The sequence below is a fragment of the Arachis hypogaea genome, chromosome 18 (assembly GCF_003086295.3).
Source record: "Arachis hypogaea cultivar Tifrunner chromosome 18, arahy.Tifrunner.gnm2.J5K5, whole genome shotgun sequence".
Classification (NCBI taxonomy): Eukaryota; Viridiplantae; Streptophyta; class Magnoliopsida; order Fabales; family Fabaceae; genus Arachis; species Arachis hypogaea.
In genome coordinates, this window is record NC_092053.1 from 115,504,568 (window position 1) to 115,524,939 (window position 20,372).

At 35.5% G+C, this 20,372-nt stretch overlaps 2 protein-coding genes across 19 annotated transcripts; one reads left to right on the top strand and one right to left on the bottom strand.

Annotated features, from left to right (window-relative positions):
* The first annotated feature begins 905 nt into the window (after positions 1-905).
* On the top strand, positions 906-9,630 carry LOC112773130 (CRM-domain containing factor CFM3A, chloroplastic/mitochondrial). 18 transcript variants are annotated; one of them, XR_011875812.1, is made up of 13 exons: positions 906-1,186; positions 1,289-1,453; positions 3,637-4,944; positions 5,530-5,686; positions 5,795-6,064; positions 6,156-6,286; positions 6,849-7,199; positions 7,636-7,792; positions 7,977-8,290; positions 8,463-8,522; positions 8,626-8,715; positions 8,799-8,927; positions 9,302-9,630. XR_011875812.1 is itself a non-coding variant. In XM_072223921.1 (13 exons), the coding sequence occupies exons 3-12, from the start codon at positions 4,003-4,005 to the stop codon at positions 8,922-8,924; spliced, it is 2,517 nt and encodes an 838-aa protein (XP_072080022.1). In that variant the 5' UTR covers positions 921-1,186; positions 1,289-1,453; positions 3,637-4,002; the 3' UTR covers positions 8,925-8,927; positions 9,302-9,630. The 18 variants fall into 18 exon arrangements, 10 of the variants coding, with proteins under 10 accessions (XP_025673960.1, XP_025673962.1, XP_025673958.1 ...); XM_072223921.1 differs by having other exon boundaries at positions 921-1,186; positions 3,637-4,088; positions 4,257-4,944; positions 5,530-6,064; positions 7,998-8,290; XR_011875809.1 differs by having other exon boundaries at positions 5,530-6,064.
* A 3,345-nt stretch (positions 9,631-12,975) lies between these two features.
* Positions 12,976-13,506, bottom strand: LOC140181431 (uncharacterized). The gene has a single exon (XM_072224995.1). It carries the CDS (start codon positions 13,504-13,506, stop codon positions 12,976-12,978), a length of 531 nt encoding a protein of 176 aa, XP_072081096.1.
* Between the last annotated feature and the right edge of the window lie 6,866 nt (positions 13,507-20,372).

Consider the following 20,372-nt stretch of genomic DNA (forward strand, 5'->3'; position numbering starts at 1 on the left):
CGAAGAAGAAACCAGTGATAAACTCAGGTAAAACAACGAATGAAAAGGCAAAGAGAGAATGCACGAAGAAAATCCAACAAATTTGGCAAGAAACTCGAAAAAAGAAACGAAATTTTTTGAAAAATGGAAGTTATATATTTGCGCGTTAATTGATTTGAATTGATTTAAAAGTCTGTTAAAGAGGCACGTAACATAAGCAGCGCGTTTAATAGATTTTGTTTTCTTCATACTTGTAAAGCTTGTAATCGCAAAACACGTAGAGATTTTCTCTTTTGTTTTTCATGTTTAAATAATAATAATGCAGCTGAGGCTTGGACAAATGGTTTTGAAAATTGGATTGGACCAGCTGGTCGGGCTGATCCGATTGTGAACCAACAGCTTCAACGGTTGGTTTATTGTCTAAAATTGTTCAATTAAAAACCGGATGTGAGTCATTGAACCGGACAGGAACCGGCCGGTCGAACCGGAACCAGAACCGTCCGGTTTCAGTGACCCGACGCCGTTTCGTGAAAAAACAGAGCGCGATGCCAACCCTTAGGGCTTGTTTGGGTGAGCTTTTAAAAAAAGATCTTTTTTCGAGTTATCTTTTTTTAAAAGATCTTATAGAAAAGTAAAAGTAATTTTATGTTTGGATATCTCATGTAAAAAGATCTTTTTATCTATCAATTATGTTTGGGTATAACAATATAAAAGTACTTTTTTGTTTATTTATTACATGAAAAACATCTTTTTTTTAAGGAAAAAAGATCTTTTAAAAAAAGATGTAAATTACAGCTTCTCAAAAAAGATCTTTTTTTGATTTTACTAGTGCTTTTACTTTTACTACTAGAAATTTGCCAAACACGTTAAAAAATAAAAAAAAGATCTTTTTTCATTGAAAAAAGATCTTTTTTTAACAAAATAATGGCACCCAAACATGCACTTAGCCTTGTGCCCAACCCCTTCCTTCAGAATTCAGATTTCAGATAGCAACAACAACGAACTGCTGCCCGCAAGCCTAGCCTCCACCACCGCCTTGTGCCTCTATTGCTGCCGCCCCGTCCGTCGCACCGACCCCTGTTCGCTCTCAGACTCACCAGTCGCAGGCACGCTGTTTCTTCCTCGAGCGTCCGTCGTCTTCGTCTTCTTACCGTCATGCTAGCCGTCGTCTTCGTCTGCTGACTCTGCTCGCCGTCTCAGACCGAAGGTCAGTGCTCACGGTCACCTGTTCTTCATTTTTTTTAATGATCTGTTCGGAAATCAAATCACAGGATGATTGATTATTGAATGTTTTGTGATTTTATTGAAGAAAAACCCTTCACCATTCCAATCTGCTTCCTTCGAGTTCAGAGAGCAGAAGCTCAACCAAGGAAAAAACCTTTCTCCATTCCAATCTTGTCGCCGTCTGTCTGAGTGAGAGACTGCTGTTGCCGCCTCCGTTGCACTCAAGAACTTCCGTCTTCGTGCTATCGGCGTACGCTACTTCGCTCCATTCCAATCTAGTGCTTGTTCTTCGTGTTTCTTTTATTGTCTGTTCAGAAATCAAACCCTCTTCATGCTTGTTCTTCGATGGTCAGTTATCGGCGTTTTTTAATGCTCACTGCTGGTGTTTTGTGCTTTCATTGATTGATGATTATTGATTAAGTAATGTGTTGCTATTTTTTTTTTTTACTTTGTGCTTGAGTTAATTGGATGCTCTGTCAGTGCTTAGTGCTTGTTCTTGGTTGATTGGCTTTGCTCACTACTCTGGCTCGTTCTGGCCTGTTCTTGACTGATTAACCCTGTAACTGGCTTATTTTGATACTAATAAATTGATTACTGGCTTGTTCTTGCTGATTCGTAACTTTTTTTTTTTTGTCTTAAAGTTTCTTGATTTTGTTGTTAATTATTGTGCTGAGCTTGTTAAAATTTGGTTGAAAACTTTGTTAATCTTTGTTAAAGCATGTTAATTTTTGTGTTAACCTTATGAAAACTATGTTAAAAACTTGATGGTGCATCTTTTGGAGATTGATGTATAATAGGTTGATTTCAGACTATCGGTGATTCTCATAATATTAGAGTTTTTGTGAGTAGTCTCTGATGATTTATTGATTGTTTTTTACTGTGTTGATGAGAGTTAGTTCTATAATTTATTTATTATTTTATTCTAAAACGGTTTTTTTGATTGGACTGGTTAGACCAGTAAATTAGTGAATCAATGACTAGAGCGATTAGATGACCGATCCGGTTATCAGAACCTTGGTTAGTTTTGATTATTAGATTATTAGTGTTGGGTCTGCTCGTTTCTCCTCGCTCCTCTTCTCCTCAACGTTGCACGAAGGCATGCTTGGAGCTGTTGGCGTCGCTGCCGCGAAGGGCTGCTCCGTCGTCGCCTCTGCTCGCCTAGCCATTCTCCACCGCGAGTGACGTCTGCTTGCTTCTTCGGTTCTGCTTGCTTCTTCGAGTGATGTCGCCGTTTTGCTCATCTCTTTGCTACGGTTGTGCTTCTGTTCTTTACCCGTTTTTCCCACCTTTTTTTATGATTTTATTTATTTTATTTCTAAAATCATAGGTTAAACTAAAATAATTTTGTAATCTGATTTTGTGATATTGTTCATTTGATTGCTGATAAAATAAAATTGATAATCAGATTTGTGATGTTTATTGCTGGTTGTTAATATAATAGTAAATTAAGTAACAGTAATAATGGAGTTGAAGGGAAACAAGATGGGTTTAAGATGTTTAACAATATGAAAGTGTTGAATTTTTTTGAGAGATTTGATACTAATTGAATTTTTTATTATAATGAGTTGCCAATGTTATTGCTGATGAGTTAATAATATTGAACTACTGATTTGTTAATTTTTTATTATTCTGAGTTGTTATTTTCTGCCATAACGATGATGCTGGTTTTCTGATTTTCTGACCGAGTTAATTTTATTGATGGAACAATTTTTGTTGACTGTATATTAAAGATCTTGAAGCACTTAATGATGATTATGATTTTTTATGATTAGTGTTTGTTTAGTTGTTGTTTCTTTTGGTGGTAGAACATTATGTGTTTGTTATTTATGTGTTTTGATCTACTTTAGTTATAGACTTTGATGTTTGAAGTTGTTTGTGAATTTTTATTGATAAATTATGGACAATTTATTATGTGTTTTGAATTTTATTAGGTTAGAAATTATTGAATTTAAATATTTAAAATTATATATTGAATTTTGAATAATGTTATTTAATATTTAATTAAACCTGTTGAACTCCGGTTGAACCATTAAACCACTGAACCAGTTGCTTCACCAGTTCTCGCAACCTTGATTGGTGCTAATTTTTTTTGTGAATTATGATAATTATGCAGTTTTAGTTCAAGTGACAACACTCACTTTGGCGACATAGAAGGAGCAATACGTTACTTTTTTTGAATTAATTGAAAAACTGAAAAATCAAAATTGGTTTGGTTTGAAGTTCCAAATTCTGTTTTTGTTCTGTTTTTAATTTGTTACTGCAGTTTGATTTCTTAGTTTGTTTGTTTGTAAGTTTAGTAATTAGCGCTGTAATTCTGTTTGCAAATTTAGTGGTTAGTGGTTATTACTAATTTGTGGGTTAGTTTTGATTATTAGATTGTAAATTCTAATTAATTGGTGCTAATTTTTTTTGTGAATTATGATAATTATGCAGTTTCAGTTCAAGTGACAACACTCACTTTGGCGACACAGGAGGAGCAGAAGGTTACTTTTTTTGAATTAATTGAAAAATTGAAAAATCAAAATTGGTTTGGTTTGATTGGTCTTAGTTAAAAAATCGAACCAAACTAAACCGAAAAATTCATATAAAATTAGATCGGATAATTTTTTCTTAAAAAATCGAACCAAGAGATATTTGTCTCGTGGATGAAAACCATGATGATAAGTTTACGTTGGTAACTATTAACAACAAGCTCAAGAAGCTAAAGCTATTTCCACTGCCACTCTATGCTCTTTCCCCACCGCCACCACCATCACATTAACATTCAACTTTGTTTTATTTTTCCACCATTTTTATGTGATGGCTCTTGTTCCCACTTGCAATCTTCACCATTTCTTTGATTCCTTCAACACTACCCCCAAGCTCCACACTCTTTGCTTCTTCAGGTACTCTTCTTATTCTTTTTCTTCAATTCACTGCTCTGATAAGCTCACTTTCTGCTCAACACGGAACTGGGTCTTGTGCCATTCAATTAATGGAACAATACCCTCTAGGAATTCTAGTCTTTTTGGCGTGAAAAATAATATAATATTTCAATGTAAGGGTTTGTGTAGTGATAGTTGGTTGAAACATTGGAACGAGCCTAGCAAGTACACTCGTCCAAAACAGCCATGTGCTCTTTTGGATTATCAAGGTTCTGGAAATGGGCATTCATCAAAATCTGGTTTTGTGAGTTCTGATGATGATTATGATTATGATGATAGAGGAGGTGATGGAAGCAGTGGTGGTAGTACTATGGATAAGATTGTGGGGAAATTGAAGAAATTTGGGTATGTTGATGATGATAAGATTGAGAAGCAAGATAGAAGGGAGGAGAGGGTAATAAAAAAAGGATCTGTGGAGGATATATTTTACGTGGAGGAAGGGCTATTGCCCAATACACGAGGCAGGTTTTCACCAGAGTCTCCATTTGGAATTGGAAACTTTGTGAGTGATAGGGAGGTGAGGTTTCCATGGGAGAAGCCAATGGATAAAGAGAAAGAAGAAGAAGAAGAAGAGAGGTATAATCGAAGGAGGGAAAGTAAAACTTCTCTTGCAGAACTGACTCTTCCAGAGTCGGAATTGAGGAGGCTGAGGCACTTGACTTTCGAGAAGAAGCATAAGACCAGAGTTGGAGGTGGTGGGGTTACTCAAGGTCTTGTGGACAAGATTCATGAGAGGTGGAAGGATTCGGAGATTGTTAGGCTGAAATTCGAAGGGGAAGCTGCACTTAACATGAAGAGGATGCATGAGCTACTGGAGGTTTGCCTTCTACCTTTAGCTTAGTTTCATATATAGGTCTTCTATGTTTAGTTTAGCTTCATTCATAATTTACAATGATAATTAGATTCAAATGCAATAGTGTATTGAAGGTAACAGTGTCTTTGTGAAGCATAGGTAAACTTGTCTTAGATGAATTGAATAGCATTCTATAGACACCTTCCCTTTCTTGGTGTTATAGTTGGACATCCAAGGTCAAATCTGTTCTTATGACATGTTTTGATATTCTTAAAAGGTTTTGATGTAAAACATGATATTTCTTTTTCACAAATTTTTTCATATAGTGATGAATTCTTGTGACATTTTCTAGAATTCGAGAGAATACTTCCTCTCTTTTGGATTTGGATACATTTCTTGATCAACCACATCTCTTGTTAGAATAATCCCAATTATCCTTAGGGATTTGTTTGAATGTTGAATGCTCTATGATTACATGTTCAACTTGCTTCTTCTGACTGCTGTTGTTTTGTTTGTGTTTTCTTTTCTTTTATATTTTTGGGGTGTGGATATATTCTTCATTGGTCATCGCCTTATTCTTATTCTTGATTATTTTAAAGTCGCGTTCAGAGAAAAACTGGTGGTCTCGTGGTTTGGAGGTCTGGCAACTCTGTTTCCTTGTACAGGGGTGTGAGCTATGAAGCTCCTTCAATACAACAGAACAAGTGGATATATAGGAAAAGAGGGAGTTCTTCAGTGCAACAGAACAAACAGATATATGGGAAAAGTGAGAATTCTTTTAAGTCTCTACCAGCACCACCTCATCGTTCATTGGAAAAGCATTCTGACATTGCTTCTAATTTTGGGACAATTTCACATTTGGAAAAAATGGAAGCTACTGATGACCAAAAGGAAAAAAATTTGCTTCCAGAAGTTACTTACGAAGATGAAGTAGGCAAATTTTTGGATACTCTAGGCCCTAGATACACAGATTGGCCTGGGAGTGAGCTGTTGCCAGTTGATGCAGATATGCTTCCGGAAACTGTTCCTGGTTATGAGCCTCCCTTCAGAGTTCTTCCCTTTGGAGTGAGACCCTCGCTTGGTCAAACAGAGGCAACTTCTCTACGAAGGATTGCAAGGACCCTTCCTCCACATTTTGCATTAGGTTAGCAATTAATTCTCTTGTGCATGTGAAGTATAAATTAATCATTGTGTATATAGTTTCGTGCTGATTATAAATTAATCATTGTGTATAGGCAGAAACAGACAACTTCAAGGGTTAGCTACAGCCATGATTAAATTATGGGAAAAAAGTTCTATTGCAAAGGTGGCACTCAAACGCGGTGTGCCACTAACTACAAGCGAGAGAATGGCAGAAGATATCAAGGTGATAAATGATAAATCATGTCTTTTCCAGTTCCACTTGTAAAAATATTGACTTTCCTCCAATTTTTTCTTCAATGTTATTTTTATTACAAATGCCATTTCATAATGAAAAAACTTTTCCCATGTTAAAAAAATATACTGTTTTTTCCCCATAATTTTTGCTAATGGCAGCTTCCTTTAGTAGACATGAAATGTCTTTAAGGGGTCGAGACTGCTCCACAACTTATGTTTGTAACACTTGAGGGATTCAACTCTTATAGGTGGAAGTCTGGCGCTGGATTTGTATCTCTAACAAGTTTAAGTGATATCAAGTTATTTTGAAGTTATCACATTATAAAGGGATTTTGGAAAAATATAGATATTTAATAAGTTAGAATGTAAAATTATGAACTAACTGTATATTAATATATAGAAGTTAGTCAGATGGCCTTGCAAGTTGCATTTAGATTAGTGTTGGATGGACTTTACATGCATCAACGAATCTAGTTAGACAAATACTGAAATAATAATAAATGGTTGCCTGTTATATGCTGTTGATAAATTATTACTTTTTTTTCCCCCAGAAATTGACAGGTGGTGTACTGCTCTCGAGGAATAAATATTTCTTGGTCTTTTATCGGGGAAAGAATTTTTTGTCAGCAAAAGTCACACAAGCCTTGAAGGAGAGGGAAAGAATGGCAAAAGCAATGCAAGATGAGGAAGAACAAGCAAGATTGAGAGCGTCATCTTTGATCTTACCAACAATTAATAATTCAGAGATATCTGCAGAGGCTGGGACCCTTGGTGAAACTTTGGATGCTGATGCAAAGTGGCGAAAGACCTTGGACGAACATCACAAACAAAAAATAATGAGAGAAGTAGAACTACGACGACATACCAAAGTCGTTAACAAGTTAGAACGGAATCTGTTTCTGGTAAGTGAATAGAAATCTCTTATCAACTTGCTAATGGATTTCATGTTAAGTCACTTTCATGATTGAGAAAAATGATAGTTCCCTAAGGGTTTTCTTAAAGGCAGTAAAGCAATGAATAATGAAGGCAATAGACCAAGTTTACAAGGAGAAAAAAATATTTATTACTTATTTTGCACCTGACACAAATCCATACATTATCAACAAGTTTAAGCACTTTTTATAACCGCTAAGCTTGTTTAATTTCCAAACGTGCTTAGTATGACTCTAAATAAGGCCTTATCACCAATGGTTATAGATATTATGTTTGATGTGTAAGTGCTTTGGAGCTTTTTACATTCTTGTTGTCTTCTTCGATGACCTAACTCCACTCTAAGATTATTTTCCAACTTGGCATATATATAATTGTGATTGATCCTGGGATTTTCACTTATACCAGGCTGAAAGAAAGGTAATGAGAGCTGAACGAGCCTTGATGAAAGTGGAGTCATCTTTGATGCCATCGGAACCCAAATCAGACCCTGAAAGCATAACTGACGAAGAGAGGTTTATGTTTCGCAAATTAGGATTGCGGATGAAAGCCTTCTTACTTCTTGGTAAGAGCATATAAAATTGTCAATTTATTTCAGGACCATTTTGGTTCATTTCACCTTTAGCAAAGGGTGGAAGGAAGAAATCAGGGTGTCCTTGGTTAGAGAGTAAGGGTGGGATAGTAAATTTGATTAAAACTGCACATGATGCTTATCCATAAAACAAATTTGATTCAAATTTGTTTTATAGGAACCTGATTTTTGGTGTCAGGTAGACGTGGAGTTTTTGATGGTACCATTGAGAACATGCACCTGCACTGGAAATATAGGGAACTGGTTAAGATAATTGTGAAGGCTAAAACCTTTGATCAAGTGAAAAAGGTTGCATTGGCACTCGAAGCCGAGAGTGGAGGCATTTTAGTTTCGGTTGACAAAGTTTCAAAAGGATATGCTATAGTTGTTTACCGGGGAAAGGACTACCAGCGACCTTTAACTTTAAGACCAAAGAATCTTTTAACAAAGAGAAAGGCTCTGGCACGGTCAATTGAGCTCCAACGACGTGAGGTATTTATACAAACTTTTGTTTCGTGATATCTGATATCAATCTTCTTGCAAAATCCAAAAACACTTGTAGGTCTCTCTAATTAATTGATCATTTATCCTAATTTTCTTCTAGTATTGTGCTTACTAGTACAATGCATGCTCTTTTTTAATTTCCCTTTTCCACTGATAACAGGCTCTCTTGAAGCATATTTCAAATCTGCAAAAGAAAGTGGAGAAGATAAGATCTGAAATAGTATGTACCTACCTTCTGATCTTATATCTTTAGCATATTGCAAGCAAAATTGTATTATGGGAAGCAGACTGTACTCATATTTTGCTTATTTCACTTTTGATAGAAACAAGTGGAGACTGTAAAGGACCATGGAGATGAAGAATTGTATGACAAATTAGAATCTGCTTATGCTAGCAATGATGATGACTCCGAGGTCTCTCTCTCTCTCTCTCTCTCTCTCTCAACCTTGTTTTATTTTTAATTTTTAATTTTGGTTAATATGTTATTTATATATAGGTGGAAGATGGCGAGGAAGGAGATGAGGCATATCTTGAGACCTATAACAGTGAAAGCGACGGTGAAGACAATGAAAGTGATAATAATTTGTATACTTCAACTGAGAAATTTGCATCACAAAGTTAAAAGGTAAAAGGACATGTCTGAACTCTTAAGACTATTTCTACCATTTATGGAACAGTATACATTGAACACATGCTGAATGTGGATAAACATAATAACTCTTTCTGATCAAGCCACTAAAGAAAAGACTTAGTGCCATGTGTGTCAAAGGACATGTTATGCAGTCATGATAAGAATCGAATTAGACAAAGAATTATTGAAAATTGTATGTACGTACTTTTTGTTCATAATGGAGCGCTCTGAGTTGAATTAGTTAATAGATCCTTTTTTTTTTTTTTTGCATGCATCTATATTATTAGCTACCTTATGTTTTCTACATGCTGATGCAGCATCTATAGTAATGAGTTTCATTTTTTTTGCCTTTTATTGTGATTGTTAAGATGTATAAGGTGTGGATCAAGTAATGTTTTCTGCATGCTGAAGCTGCTCCTGGAGTATGTAATGCCTTAATTTATTTTTGGTATTTTGTTAATATGTTTAAGTGTCAAGTAGAAATTGGGTACATAGCATTCATTTATGAAGAAAGTAATTTTGGGCGTTTACTAAGAAAAATTTAGCCTTTCAAAGATGTACTAAAAGTTGAAATACATGTTTCTCAACAACAATTGAGAAATTTAGGAATCTTGATTCACCTTACAAAGTGATCTCATTCAAGTTAAGAAGAAAATAGAGAAATGCTTATAAAAGTCAAGAAAATTCAGTGGACAAATCTTAAGCGAGATTGATTTAATAGAGAAATGCATATAATCTCGTAGGACATTTTTTTTTTTGGTAATGAATCTCATAGGACATTAACTAATCCATATAGAGGCTTAGTTGTTGTTTATTGATTATACTGAAAAAGCAACAATGACAAGGCATTGCCAGGCAAAAATAGAAAAGAACAAGAATCACTACTCACTAACTATAAAACTGCAATCACTACACACAGCAAGACCAACAGCTCCGTATCATTCAATTATATGCATTTTTTTAATGGTACATCGTATTCTAGTAACCAAATCACAAAAAATCCTTCATATAATTTTAAATTTAATTGGGAGAACAATATAATTTATCTGAAATAAATCCGGGTTCACATATTTTAGTAGAGAAATAAGGTTTTATTATAAAAGTCATTTTTCTAGTTTTAAATATTGTTTATCAGTATAATGAAAAAGTAAAAATAACAATAACTAGTTACATAATTAAAGTAGAGCATACTAATACATACATAACATTAGAGACATAGAGAAGTCAATTTGTGCAATGAGACTGATGATGTGAAAGAGTACTTACGCAAGAGTAAAGTAGAACAGAGACTGATTAAGTTGGAGAAGAAGCTTGCTTATCTAGAGAGGAAAAAAAAAAAAAACTAATCTGTTAGTTATTTTTGTGTGTTTGTTAGTAACTTGTGTTGCTGTTATTGTAAGTAAGTCTTGAAAAATAAACAATTAAAGAAGCTATGCATTGTTGTTAACTTGTGATGAACTATGGTTTGAGTTCACATAATTTAGTTATGTTTATGCATTAATGAATGATAATATTTTGTTGCTGTTATATTATGTGTTTAAATGGCTATATACAATGTCTTGTTAATGGTCTATGTGAACTAAATTAAATATTTTGGTTCATTAAACATCCAAACATAAGATATGACAAGTTAAAAAGGTTACAATCTTAACAAAATAACATAATATAGTAGGTCACCACATGAGCACCAAAAGTTTGCCAAAAAATTTGCCCTTGAAAAGTAGTTCCCATGATGGAAAACAAAAATATCAAATACATCATTCATTTGCAACATTTTTTAACACACAAAACAACACAAAAATCATACATAGTTAACAATGATCCAAATTTTTCAATTCGGTAAGTCCTAAACATTACCCTAAACCTCACTAACCCCACATAACTAATTAGCCACTACCCTTACAGTCCCTATAACCATCCTAGGACATGCATAACAAATAAAAAGCAGGAGTACAATAAGTTTCAATACGACGGATGCAGCTACAACAACAAAGCTTCACTAAAGCTGCTTCACAGAACACCAATGGCGACATGATGAAGATGAAACATTGTGTTTTTTGGAGAAAAAATGTCAGTGCTAAGGCTTCTTGTAATTGTCTATGGGCATCCTTGGTATTGCATATAAGTACAGGAACAACTACATTTTTTGAAACGTCGTTTTAGAGCATAAGGACCCATCTGTCTCATAACTTTTTATAATGGACCAGGCCAGTCCCGTTAACAACACCTTAGTGACATGTACACACACTCTATATCACATAAGCGCCATCTAATTTGACTCTGTTACGTTTAGCCAACTATATTGAACGTAAGGACTCATATGTTAAGCATTTTGAATGGTCAGGGATGCTTTTATATTTTTAAATTATGAGAGACTAAAATATTGTCGAACGAAAATTCAGAGACCTATTTGTCTTTTTTTTTTAAATTAAAATATTAAAATATATTTTTAAAAAATTACAAAATTAATAATAATTAATTTTTTATTTTATTAATTTTAGGTAGAGCTCAAGGTTTGCGTCGCGTGTGTATTCGCATACGCATGTCCAGCAAAAGTAGTAAAAAGCTGCTAAGTCTGCAGAATTCAAATTTTGTACACCAAATTTCAAACGCGTATAACGTTTTTGTTAAAAATAATTTTTAGTTCGTTCTTCGAATAGTGTAAACTTCACGGACCCAATTTTCATTTGAAATAAGTTTGACAAAATTTAAGGGTCCAGAATCCAAGTTATAGCCCGCTAAATTTGGTCAAAAATCAAGTTTTACCAAAAATATCAAACCTCTATTTTTACCAAAACTCTCATTTCAAAACCAATGACTCACACCCCCCAAAACAACACCAAATGAGTCAAACAATTCTATATCCATTCCATCTCTTTCACATTATACTATTTACTCAATTATATTCATTTTCATCCCAAATAATCCAAAATCAAGATAACAAAACTCATTATTCATCAAGCTACCATCATCATAATTCATTATCATCATCAATCATCAAAATCATCAATCATCAACTCATTCTCAAGATAACTCAACATTTTCATCAAAGTTACTAACCCTTAACATACTTACATAATTCAACCTATCATATGGTCATCTAGCATACGTTTTCACATGACATTATATATTATCTATGAGAAACCAAAACCATACATTGGCCGATTCCTCCCTAATGCTCGGACACCTCAAAATGCCTCCGTTCCACAAGCTTCAAAGCTCCAATTTCTCACCAATAATCAACTCAGCTCCCAAGATTCAATCTCAAGCCTCTAATACCATCAATTTAATCCCAACACATTTAATTTAATCTAATACGAAACAATATCACTCAAAATCAACATAAGGTTCATTATTATCAATGATTCACAAGACTTAGTAGTTTCTCACCTTACTCACGGTTGTTTGGGACAAGACCCAGCAAGTTCCCAAAGCTAATTCAATCCTAAAGCACTAAAATCACATAATCTCTCAAAATCAAAATCTAAATTTTCAAAATTGCAAGGAGGAAGGATGAGTAAGAAATAGCAAGGTACATACTACTTTGTTTGGTGGGTTTTGTAGAGCTCGACGTGGTGGTCATTTGGCCGCAAGCGGTGCGGCAATCGGAACTCTGGATTGAGAGATAAGTAGATTTGAATTTGGAACTAGGGTTTGAGGTTTCTTCTCTTCCCTTTCAGCGTGCTTCCATGGAAATGAGAAAGGAAGATGGCTAAGTTTGGTGTTTTATATGTTGGTCCTTGGGCCCAGTTTGGGCCTCGTCCAACCGGTTCGGCCTGTTGGTTCGGTGTCGAAATTTGTATTTTTAATATTTTTATCTCTCTGGATTAATAAAATTAAATTTTCTAATTTTTTTTATTAATATTAGTTTATTGACTAATTATTCATTAATTTTGTAGGGTTTACATCCTACTAATTAAGAAATATGCCCACAAAATTCAGATTCAGTTACCTAAGAACAAGTGTGGATAGTCTTTTTTCATTTCGGATTCAAGTTCCCAAGTATGTTCTTCAATTTTAGCCCTACTCCAAGCAACTTTAACTAATGAACCTTCTTTCCTGCGCAGTTGCTTAATACTGGTATTGTCAATACTGGTTCTAGAATGTGGTTGGAATTAGAAGTGTACTTCCAAAACTGCGAGACGTGAAATACGTCATGCAAGTTCGAAAAATGTGGTAGTAGAGATATCCGATATGCCACCGGCCCAATTCTCTCCAGAATTTGAAACGGACCAATGTAATGAGAATTCAACTTCTTTGCTTTGATCGCTCTACCCACTCCTGTTATTGGAGTAACCCTTAGGAATACATGATCTCGCTCATCGAATTCTAAAGGTTTCCGTCTATAATAGGCATAGCTTTTCTGGAGACTTTGAGCTGTAAGCATTCTATTTCGAATTTTCTTGATCTGTTTTGTGGTTTCAGCTACTAACTCAGATCTCAACAAACTTGATTCTCCAACTTCATACCAACACAGTAGAGATTGACACTTTCTCCCATATAGAGTCTCATACGAAACCATTCCGATGCTCACACGGTAACTATTATTGTACGCAAACTCCACTAGTGGCATAGACCGATCCTAGCTCGCCGGTTGATCCAATATGCAAGCCCTCAACATATCTTCTAGGGTTTGTATCGTCCTCTCCGATTGGCCATCGGTTTGAGCATGGTACGCTGTACTTAAGCTTAATTGAGTTCCAAATACTCTATGGAAAGCTCCCTAGAATCTCGAAGTGAAATGAGGATCTCTATCGGAGATTCTGGTGGTAAGAACACCATGCAGCCTTACAATTTCTTTAATATATGCGTGCTAGCTCCTCCAAGGTATAGTTCATCCGGACGGGCAAAAAGTGAGATGACTTCATCAGTTAATCCACAATAACCCAAACTGCATCAAGCCCTTCCCGAGTTCATGGCAATCCGAACACGAATTCCATTGTGATACTTTTCCACTTTCATTGCGGAATTTCCAAAGATTGTAGGGGTCCCGGATGGTCTCTGGTGCTCAAATTTTACCTTCTGACAAGTTAAGCACTTAGAAACGTGCAACGCCACATCGCTTTTCATTCCCGGCCACCAAAACATTGTCTTTAGATCATGATATATTTTGGTACTTCCTGGATGGATAAAAAATTTACTCCGGTGAGCTTCTGTTATCACATCTTGCCTCAAATCTCTCACGTTCGGTGTATAGATTCTTCCCTTATACCTCCATACTCCTTTTCTTTCTTGTGTTACTTCTCCTAGTTCCTTTTGTTCAACTGCTTGCAACATTTTTCGCATTCCCTAATCATTCAGCTGAGCCTTCTGAATCTCAGCTTTGAAGTCACTAGAGATATGCAACTGATTCAAACATAGATTACCTGCTACTTCTCTGACGCCCATGTTGAGGTTCTCAAACTCTCTCAATAGCTTTTCTTCCTTAACCATCGTCTATGCAACACATAAAGATTTTTTACTCAAAGTATCAGCCACGACGTTAACTTTTCTTGGATAGTAATTCAGTTTGAAATCATAGTCCTTTAGTAGCTCCATCCACCTTCTCTGGCGCATTTTCAAATCCTTCTGATCGAAAAGATATCTCAAACTCTTGTGATCAGAGAAAACTTGAAATTTAACCCCATACAGGTAATGCCTTCAGAATTTCATAGCAAACACAACCGTAGCAAGCTCCAGGTCATAAGTCGGGTAATTTACTTCGTGCAGTCTCAACTGTCGAGAAGCATACGCCATGACATTACGGTGTTGCATCAGCACACACCCCAGACCTTTCAATGACGCATCACAATATATCTTAAAAGGCTCATTAGGCTCAGGTAACACAAGTACAATCGATGTAGTCAGTTTCTGCTTCAAGGCTTGAAAACGCTCCTTATATTCTGACGTCTAGACAAACGGCACATCCTTTCTGGTTAGCTTTGTCAAAGGCAACGCAAGTTGTGAAAAGCCTTTGATAAACCTCTGATAATAACCTGCCAAACCTAAGAAGCTCCTGATTTCAGTCACTGATGTTAGTCGTCCCTAATTCATTGCTGCCTCAACCTTAGAGGGATCCACAGGTATTCCCTACTAACTCATCACGTGTCCTAGAAATTTTACCTCTTTCTTCTAGAATTCGTACTTAGAAAGTTTAGTGTACAACTTCCTTTCCTTCAGAATTTGTAGCACGATCCACAAATTTTCTGCATGCTCCTCATCGGTCTTAGAGTAAATTAAAATGTCATCAATGAAGACGACGATGAATTTATCCAAGAAAGGACGGAATATCCGATTCATGTAATCCATAAACACCATCGGGGAATTAGTTAATCCAGATGACATTACAGTATATTCATAGTGGCTGTATCAGGTTCTGAAAGCGATTTTTGGAATATCTTCATCTCTTACCCTAATCTGGTGATAACCAGACCTCAAGTCAATCTTAGAAAAGACTCTAGTTCCCTGCATTTGCCCCATCGAATCATCGATTCTTGGCAACGGGTTTGTTTTTCACTGTACTTTGTTTAATTGTCTATAATCTACGCACATCCGCATACTTCCATCATTTTTCTTCACCAGTAACATCGGTGCTCCCACGAAGAAATGCTTTGTCGGATAAAGTTCTCTCTCATTAATTCCTCCAGATGAGCTTTAAGTTTAGCCAGCTCCAACGGCGACATTCGGTAGGGCGCAATTGAGATTGGTCCTGCCCCAGGCACCAACTCAATTGCAAACTTGAATTCTCGATAAGGAGAAAATTCAGGTATGTCTTCAGGGAATACTTCTGAAAATTCGTTCACAACCAGAATCTGATTTAAGCTTTGTTCCTTGCCCGATACATTTGTGGGTAACAGCATAAAACCCTGACATTCACTTACACTACAGCTTACCACAACCGATTCAGATAGTATCCCTTCACCATTATCGGTCCTACAGATATGAATTGCATTGACTGTTCAGAATAATCGAGCATTACATGATATTTTGACAGCCAATCCAATCCCAGAATTAAATCAAGGCCAGTCATCGGCAAGCAAATTAGGTCATTGACAAATGTTTGATGTTTAATTCGGAATGGGACTTGATAACAACCTAACCTAGTCACGATAGTGTCAGAGGAAGGAGTATGCACTTGAAAGTCATAGGCTAACTCACCAGCTTTCTCAAACGATATAAATGAACGTAATGCTCCAGTATCCAATAATGCAATTAAAGTTTTACCACAAATATCCCAATTACCTCTAATAAGTGTGTCAGACCTCTCAGCACCATCAACCGACATAGTGAATACCCGTCCTTGCTGTTGAGCTCTCCCAATATCCTACTTCTTTTTTTATGGAATATTCCAAGACAAATGCCCGGCTCCATCACAGAAATAATACAAACCCAGTCCAGCTCTGCACAGAGTTCTCGGATGGTAACTTCCACACCTGTTCCAAGTCATTTTGTTTTGAGACTGCTTCCCAAACCTTCTTCCCTCATGGTTATTGGTATTAAATCTCCAGAAGTTGTTCTGGCTCTGTGGTTGTTGAGGAACATAACCTCCATGCTTGAAAGCCCGACCCCAAGGTGCAAAATTCCTTCCTTGATTCCGTTGAAAAGGTACTCTGTGACTTCCCTTCTCTAATTCTGCTTTCCTTATACAATCCTCGGCAACTCTGCTCTTATTCACTAGTTTAGAGAAGGTCCTGATTTTCATCGGTCCTACTGTGTCCAGAATATCACTCTGGAACCCTCCTTCATATTAGATACACTTTCACTCCTCAAAGTCTCCTGAAACTCCCTGACAAATCCTAGAAAATCGACACAATTTCTCAAATTTGTTTGTGTACTCAGCTACCGACATTGAATCCTACTTCAATTGGAGTAATTCAAGCTCCTTTGTCGTCCTGACTAAGTTGGAAAAATACTTTTTATAGAATTCAGATTGAAACACATCCTAAGGTATCACAACATTATCATGCTGTAGAAGGCGTTGTGTCCCTTGTGACCAATATTGAGCCTCACCCATTAATTGATAAGTCGCAAACTCAACGCATTGATCTTTAGGCACCTGTTGTGCCTGTAAAGCTCGCTCCATCGCCCGAAACCAATTGTCATGCTCTATGGGGTTCGTGGTTCCTCTAAAGGTCGGTGGATTTACCTTCAGAAAAGTTGCAAGCGTCATCAGCCTAGTATCTCTATTACCGCTGATGAGCGGATAATTTATACCCTTTTTGGCATTATTTTTACATAGTTTTTAGTATGTTTCAGTTACTTTTTATTATATTTTTATTAGTTTTTATGCAAAAATTACATTTCTGGACTTTACTATGAGTTTGTGTATTTTTCTGTAATTTCAGGTATTTTCTGGTTGAAATTGAGGGACCTGAGCAAAAATCTGATTTAGAAGCTGAAAAAGGACTACAGATGGTGTTAGATTCTGACTCTCCTGCACTCGAAATAGATTTTCTGGAGCTACAGTAGCTCAATTGGCGCGCTCTCAATTGCTTTGGAAAGTAGACATCTTGGGCTTTCCAGAAATATATAATAGTCCATACTTTGCCCGAGATTTGATGGCTCAAACTGGCGTCTAAACGTCCACCAGTGACCCTTTTCTGGAGTAAAACGCCAGAACTGGCACCAGAACTGGAGTTAAACGCCCAAACTGGCACCCAAGCTGGATTTTAACTCCAAGAATGGCCTATGCACGTGAAAGTTTCAATGCTCAGCCCACGCACACACCAAGTGGGTCCCGGAAGTGGATTTCTGCACTATATGCACTTAGTTATTCATTTTCTGTAATCCCTAATAACTAGTTTAGTATAAATAGCCCTTTTTACTATTGTATTAATGGATTATGATATTATCATCCTTGGACTTGGAGGCTAGCCACACGGCCATGCCTAGACTGTTTTCTTTTATGTATTTTCAACGGTGGAGTTTCTACACCTCATAGATTAAGGTGCAGAGCTCTGCTGTTCTTCATGAATTAATGCAAGTACTATTGTTTCTCTTTCAATTCACGCTTACTTCTTCTCCAAGATATACTCTCGTACTTAATTCAGTTAAGTCAGAATGAAGGGGTGACTCGTGACAATCACCCACTATCTCGTTACTCGCTTAGCCAAGATCCGCGTGCCTGACAACCACAAGCGGTCTACATGATGTTTAACGTAGTCATTGGACGACAGTCGGAGTATATTCTCTTGGGTCTCTAAGCCACAATTCGCATCATCTCTCCTGACAACAGAGCATTCGAATCCGTTATTAGAACCTTCGTGGTATAGGCTAGAACAATTGGCAACATTCCTGAGATCCAGAAAGTCTAAACCTTGTCTGTGGTATTTCGAGTAGGATCTGGGAAGGGATGACTGTGACGAGCTTCAGACTTGTGAATGTTGGGCGCAGTGACAGTGTGCAAAAGGATAAGGGTCCTATTCCGACGATAGTGAGAACCGACAGATGATTAGCCGTGTGGTAGCTGTACCCGGTATTTTTCATCCGAGATGAGAAATCCTACAGTTGATTAACTGTGCAGAGATCGTACCTGGTATTTTTCATCCGAGAGGATCATACAGCTTGCCATGGAAGGGAGCACGCATGGTTGGAAGAAGACAATAAGAAAGCAGAGGTTCAGAAGCAACAAAGCATCTCCAAACGCTTATCTGAAATTCCCACCAATGAATTACATAAGTATCTTTATTTTATTTTATGTTTTATTTATCTTTTAATTATTAAAACCTCATAACCATTTGAATCCGCCTGACTGAGATTTACAAGATGACCATAGCTTGCTTCAAGCCGACAATCTCTGTGGGATCGACCTTTACTCACGTAAGGTATTACTTGGATGACCCAGTGCACTTGCTGGTTAGTTGTGCGGAGTTGTGAAAAGTGTGAATCACAATTTCGTGCACTAAGTTTTTGGCACCGTTGCCGGGAATTGTTCGAGTTTGGACAACTGACGGTTCATCTTGTTGCTTAGATTGGGTAATTTTATTTTATGATTAAACTTTTTATTTTTAATTTAAAAAAAAAACAAAAAATTTTAGTCTTCGAAAAATTCATAAAAATTTTTAAGAATGAATTCTAAAGCTTCTTGAGGTATGTTGAAGCCTGGCTGGCTGTTAAGCCATATCTAATCTTTTGGATTGAGGTTTCCACTTTCCATTGTAGAAAGGACATGTCTGTATTTGTCTGCTAAAGCTTGGCTGGCCATTTGGCCATGTCTAATTCTTTTGGACCGAAGCTTTAGACGAACATTGCACGAATCCTGGAATTCTTATTAAAAATTTTGAATTTCTTTATTTTCTTTTTCCAAAATAATTTCGAAAAATATACAAAAAATTAATAAAATCATAAAACCAAAAATTTTTATGTTTCTTGTTTGAGTCTTGTGTCAAATTTTAAGTTTGGTGTCAATTACATGTTTTTAATTTTCTTAAATTTTCGAAAATATATGCATTGTGTTCTTCTTTGATCTTCAAGTTGTTCTTGATGATTTTCCTTATTTGATCTTTAATTTTTCTTGTTTTGTGTATTTTCTTATTTTTCATATGCATTTTCGAATTCATAGTGTCTGAAGTTTAAAAAGTTCTAAGTTTGGTATCTTGCATGTCTTTCTTTTCCTAAAAATTTTCAAAAATATGTTCTTGATGTTCATCATGATCTTCAAAGTGTTCTTGGTGTTCATCTTGACATTCAAAGTGTTCTTGTATACATTATTTGTTTTGATCTTAAATTTTTATGTTTTGTGTCATGTTGTTATTTTTCTCTCTCTTCATTAAATCAAAAAAATTCAAAAATAATATCTTTCCTTATTTTACTCATAAATTTCGAAATTTTGGGTTGACTTAGTCAAAAAATTTTAAAATTTAGTTGTTTCTTGTTAGTCAATTCAAAATTTCAATTTAAAAATTTTATCTTTTCAAATCTTTTTCAAAAATCAAATCTTTTTCATTTTTCTTTCATGTTTTTCGAAAATTCTTCAAAATAAATTTTTCAAAATCTTTATCTTAATTTTAGTTCATAATTTTCGAAATTATTACTAACATTTAATGTTTTGATTCAAAAATTTCAAGTTTGTTACTTTCCTGATAAGAAAGGTTCAATCTTTAAATTCTAGAATCATATCTTTTAGTTTCTTGTTAGTCAAGTCATCAACTTTAATTTTCAAAATCAAATCTTTTTAATTTCTTTTTCAAATATTTTTTAAAATAAATTTCAATCATATCTTTTTCAAAACTTAATTTCAAAATCTTTTTCTAACTTCTTATCTTTTCAAAATTTATTTTCAAATCTTTTTCAATTAACCACTTGAGTTGTTTGTTTTAATTTTAAAAAGTTTACTATTTCATATCTTTTTCAAAACCACCTAACTAACTTTCTCTTTCTCTCTCTAATTTTCGAAAAATAACCAATCACTTTTTCAAAATTCTTTTTAATTAACTAATTGTTTTAAATTCTAATTTTATT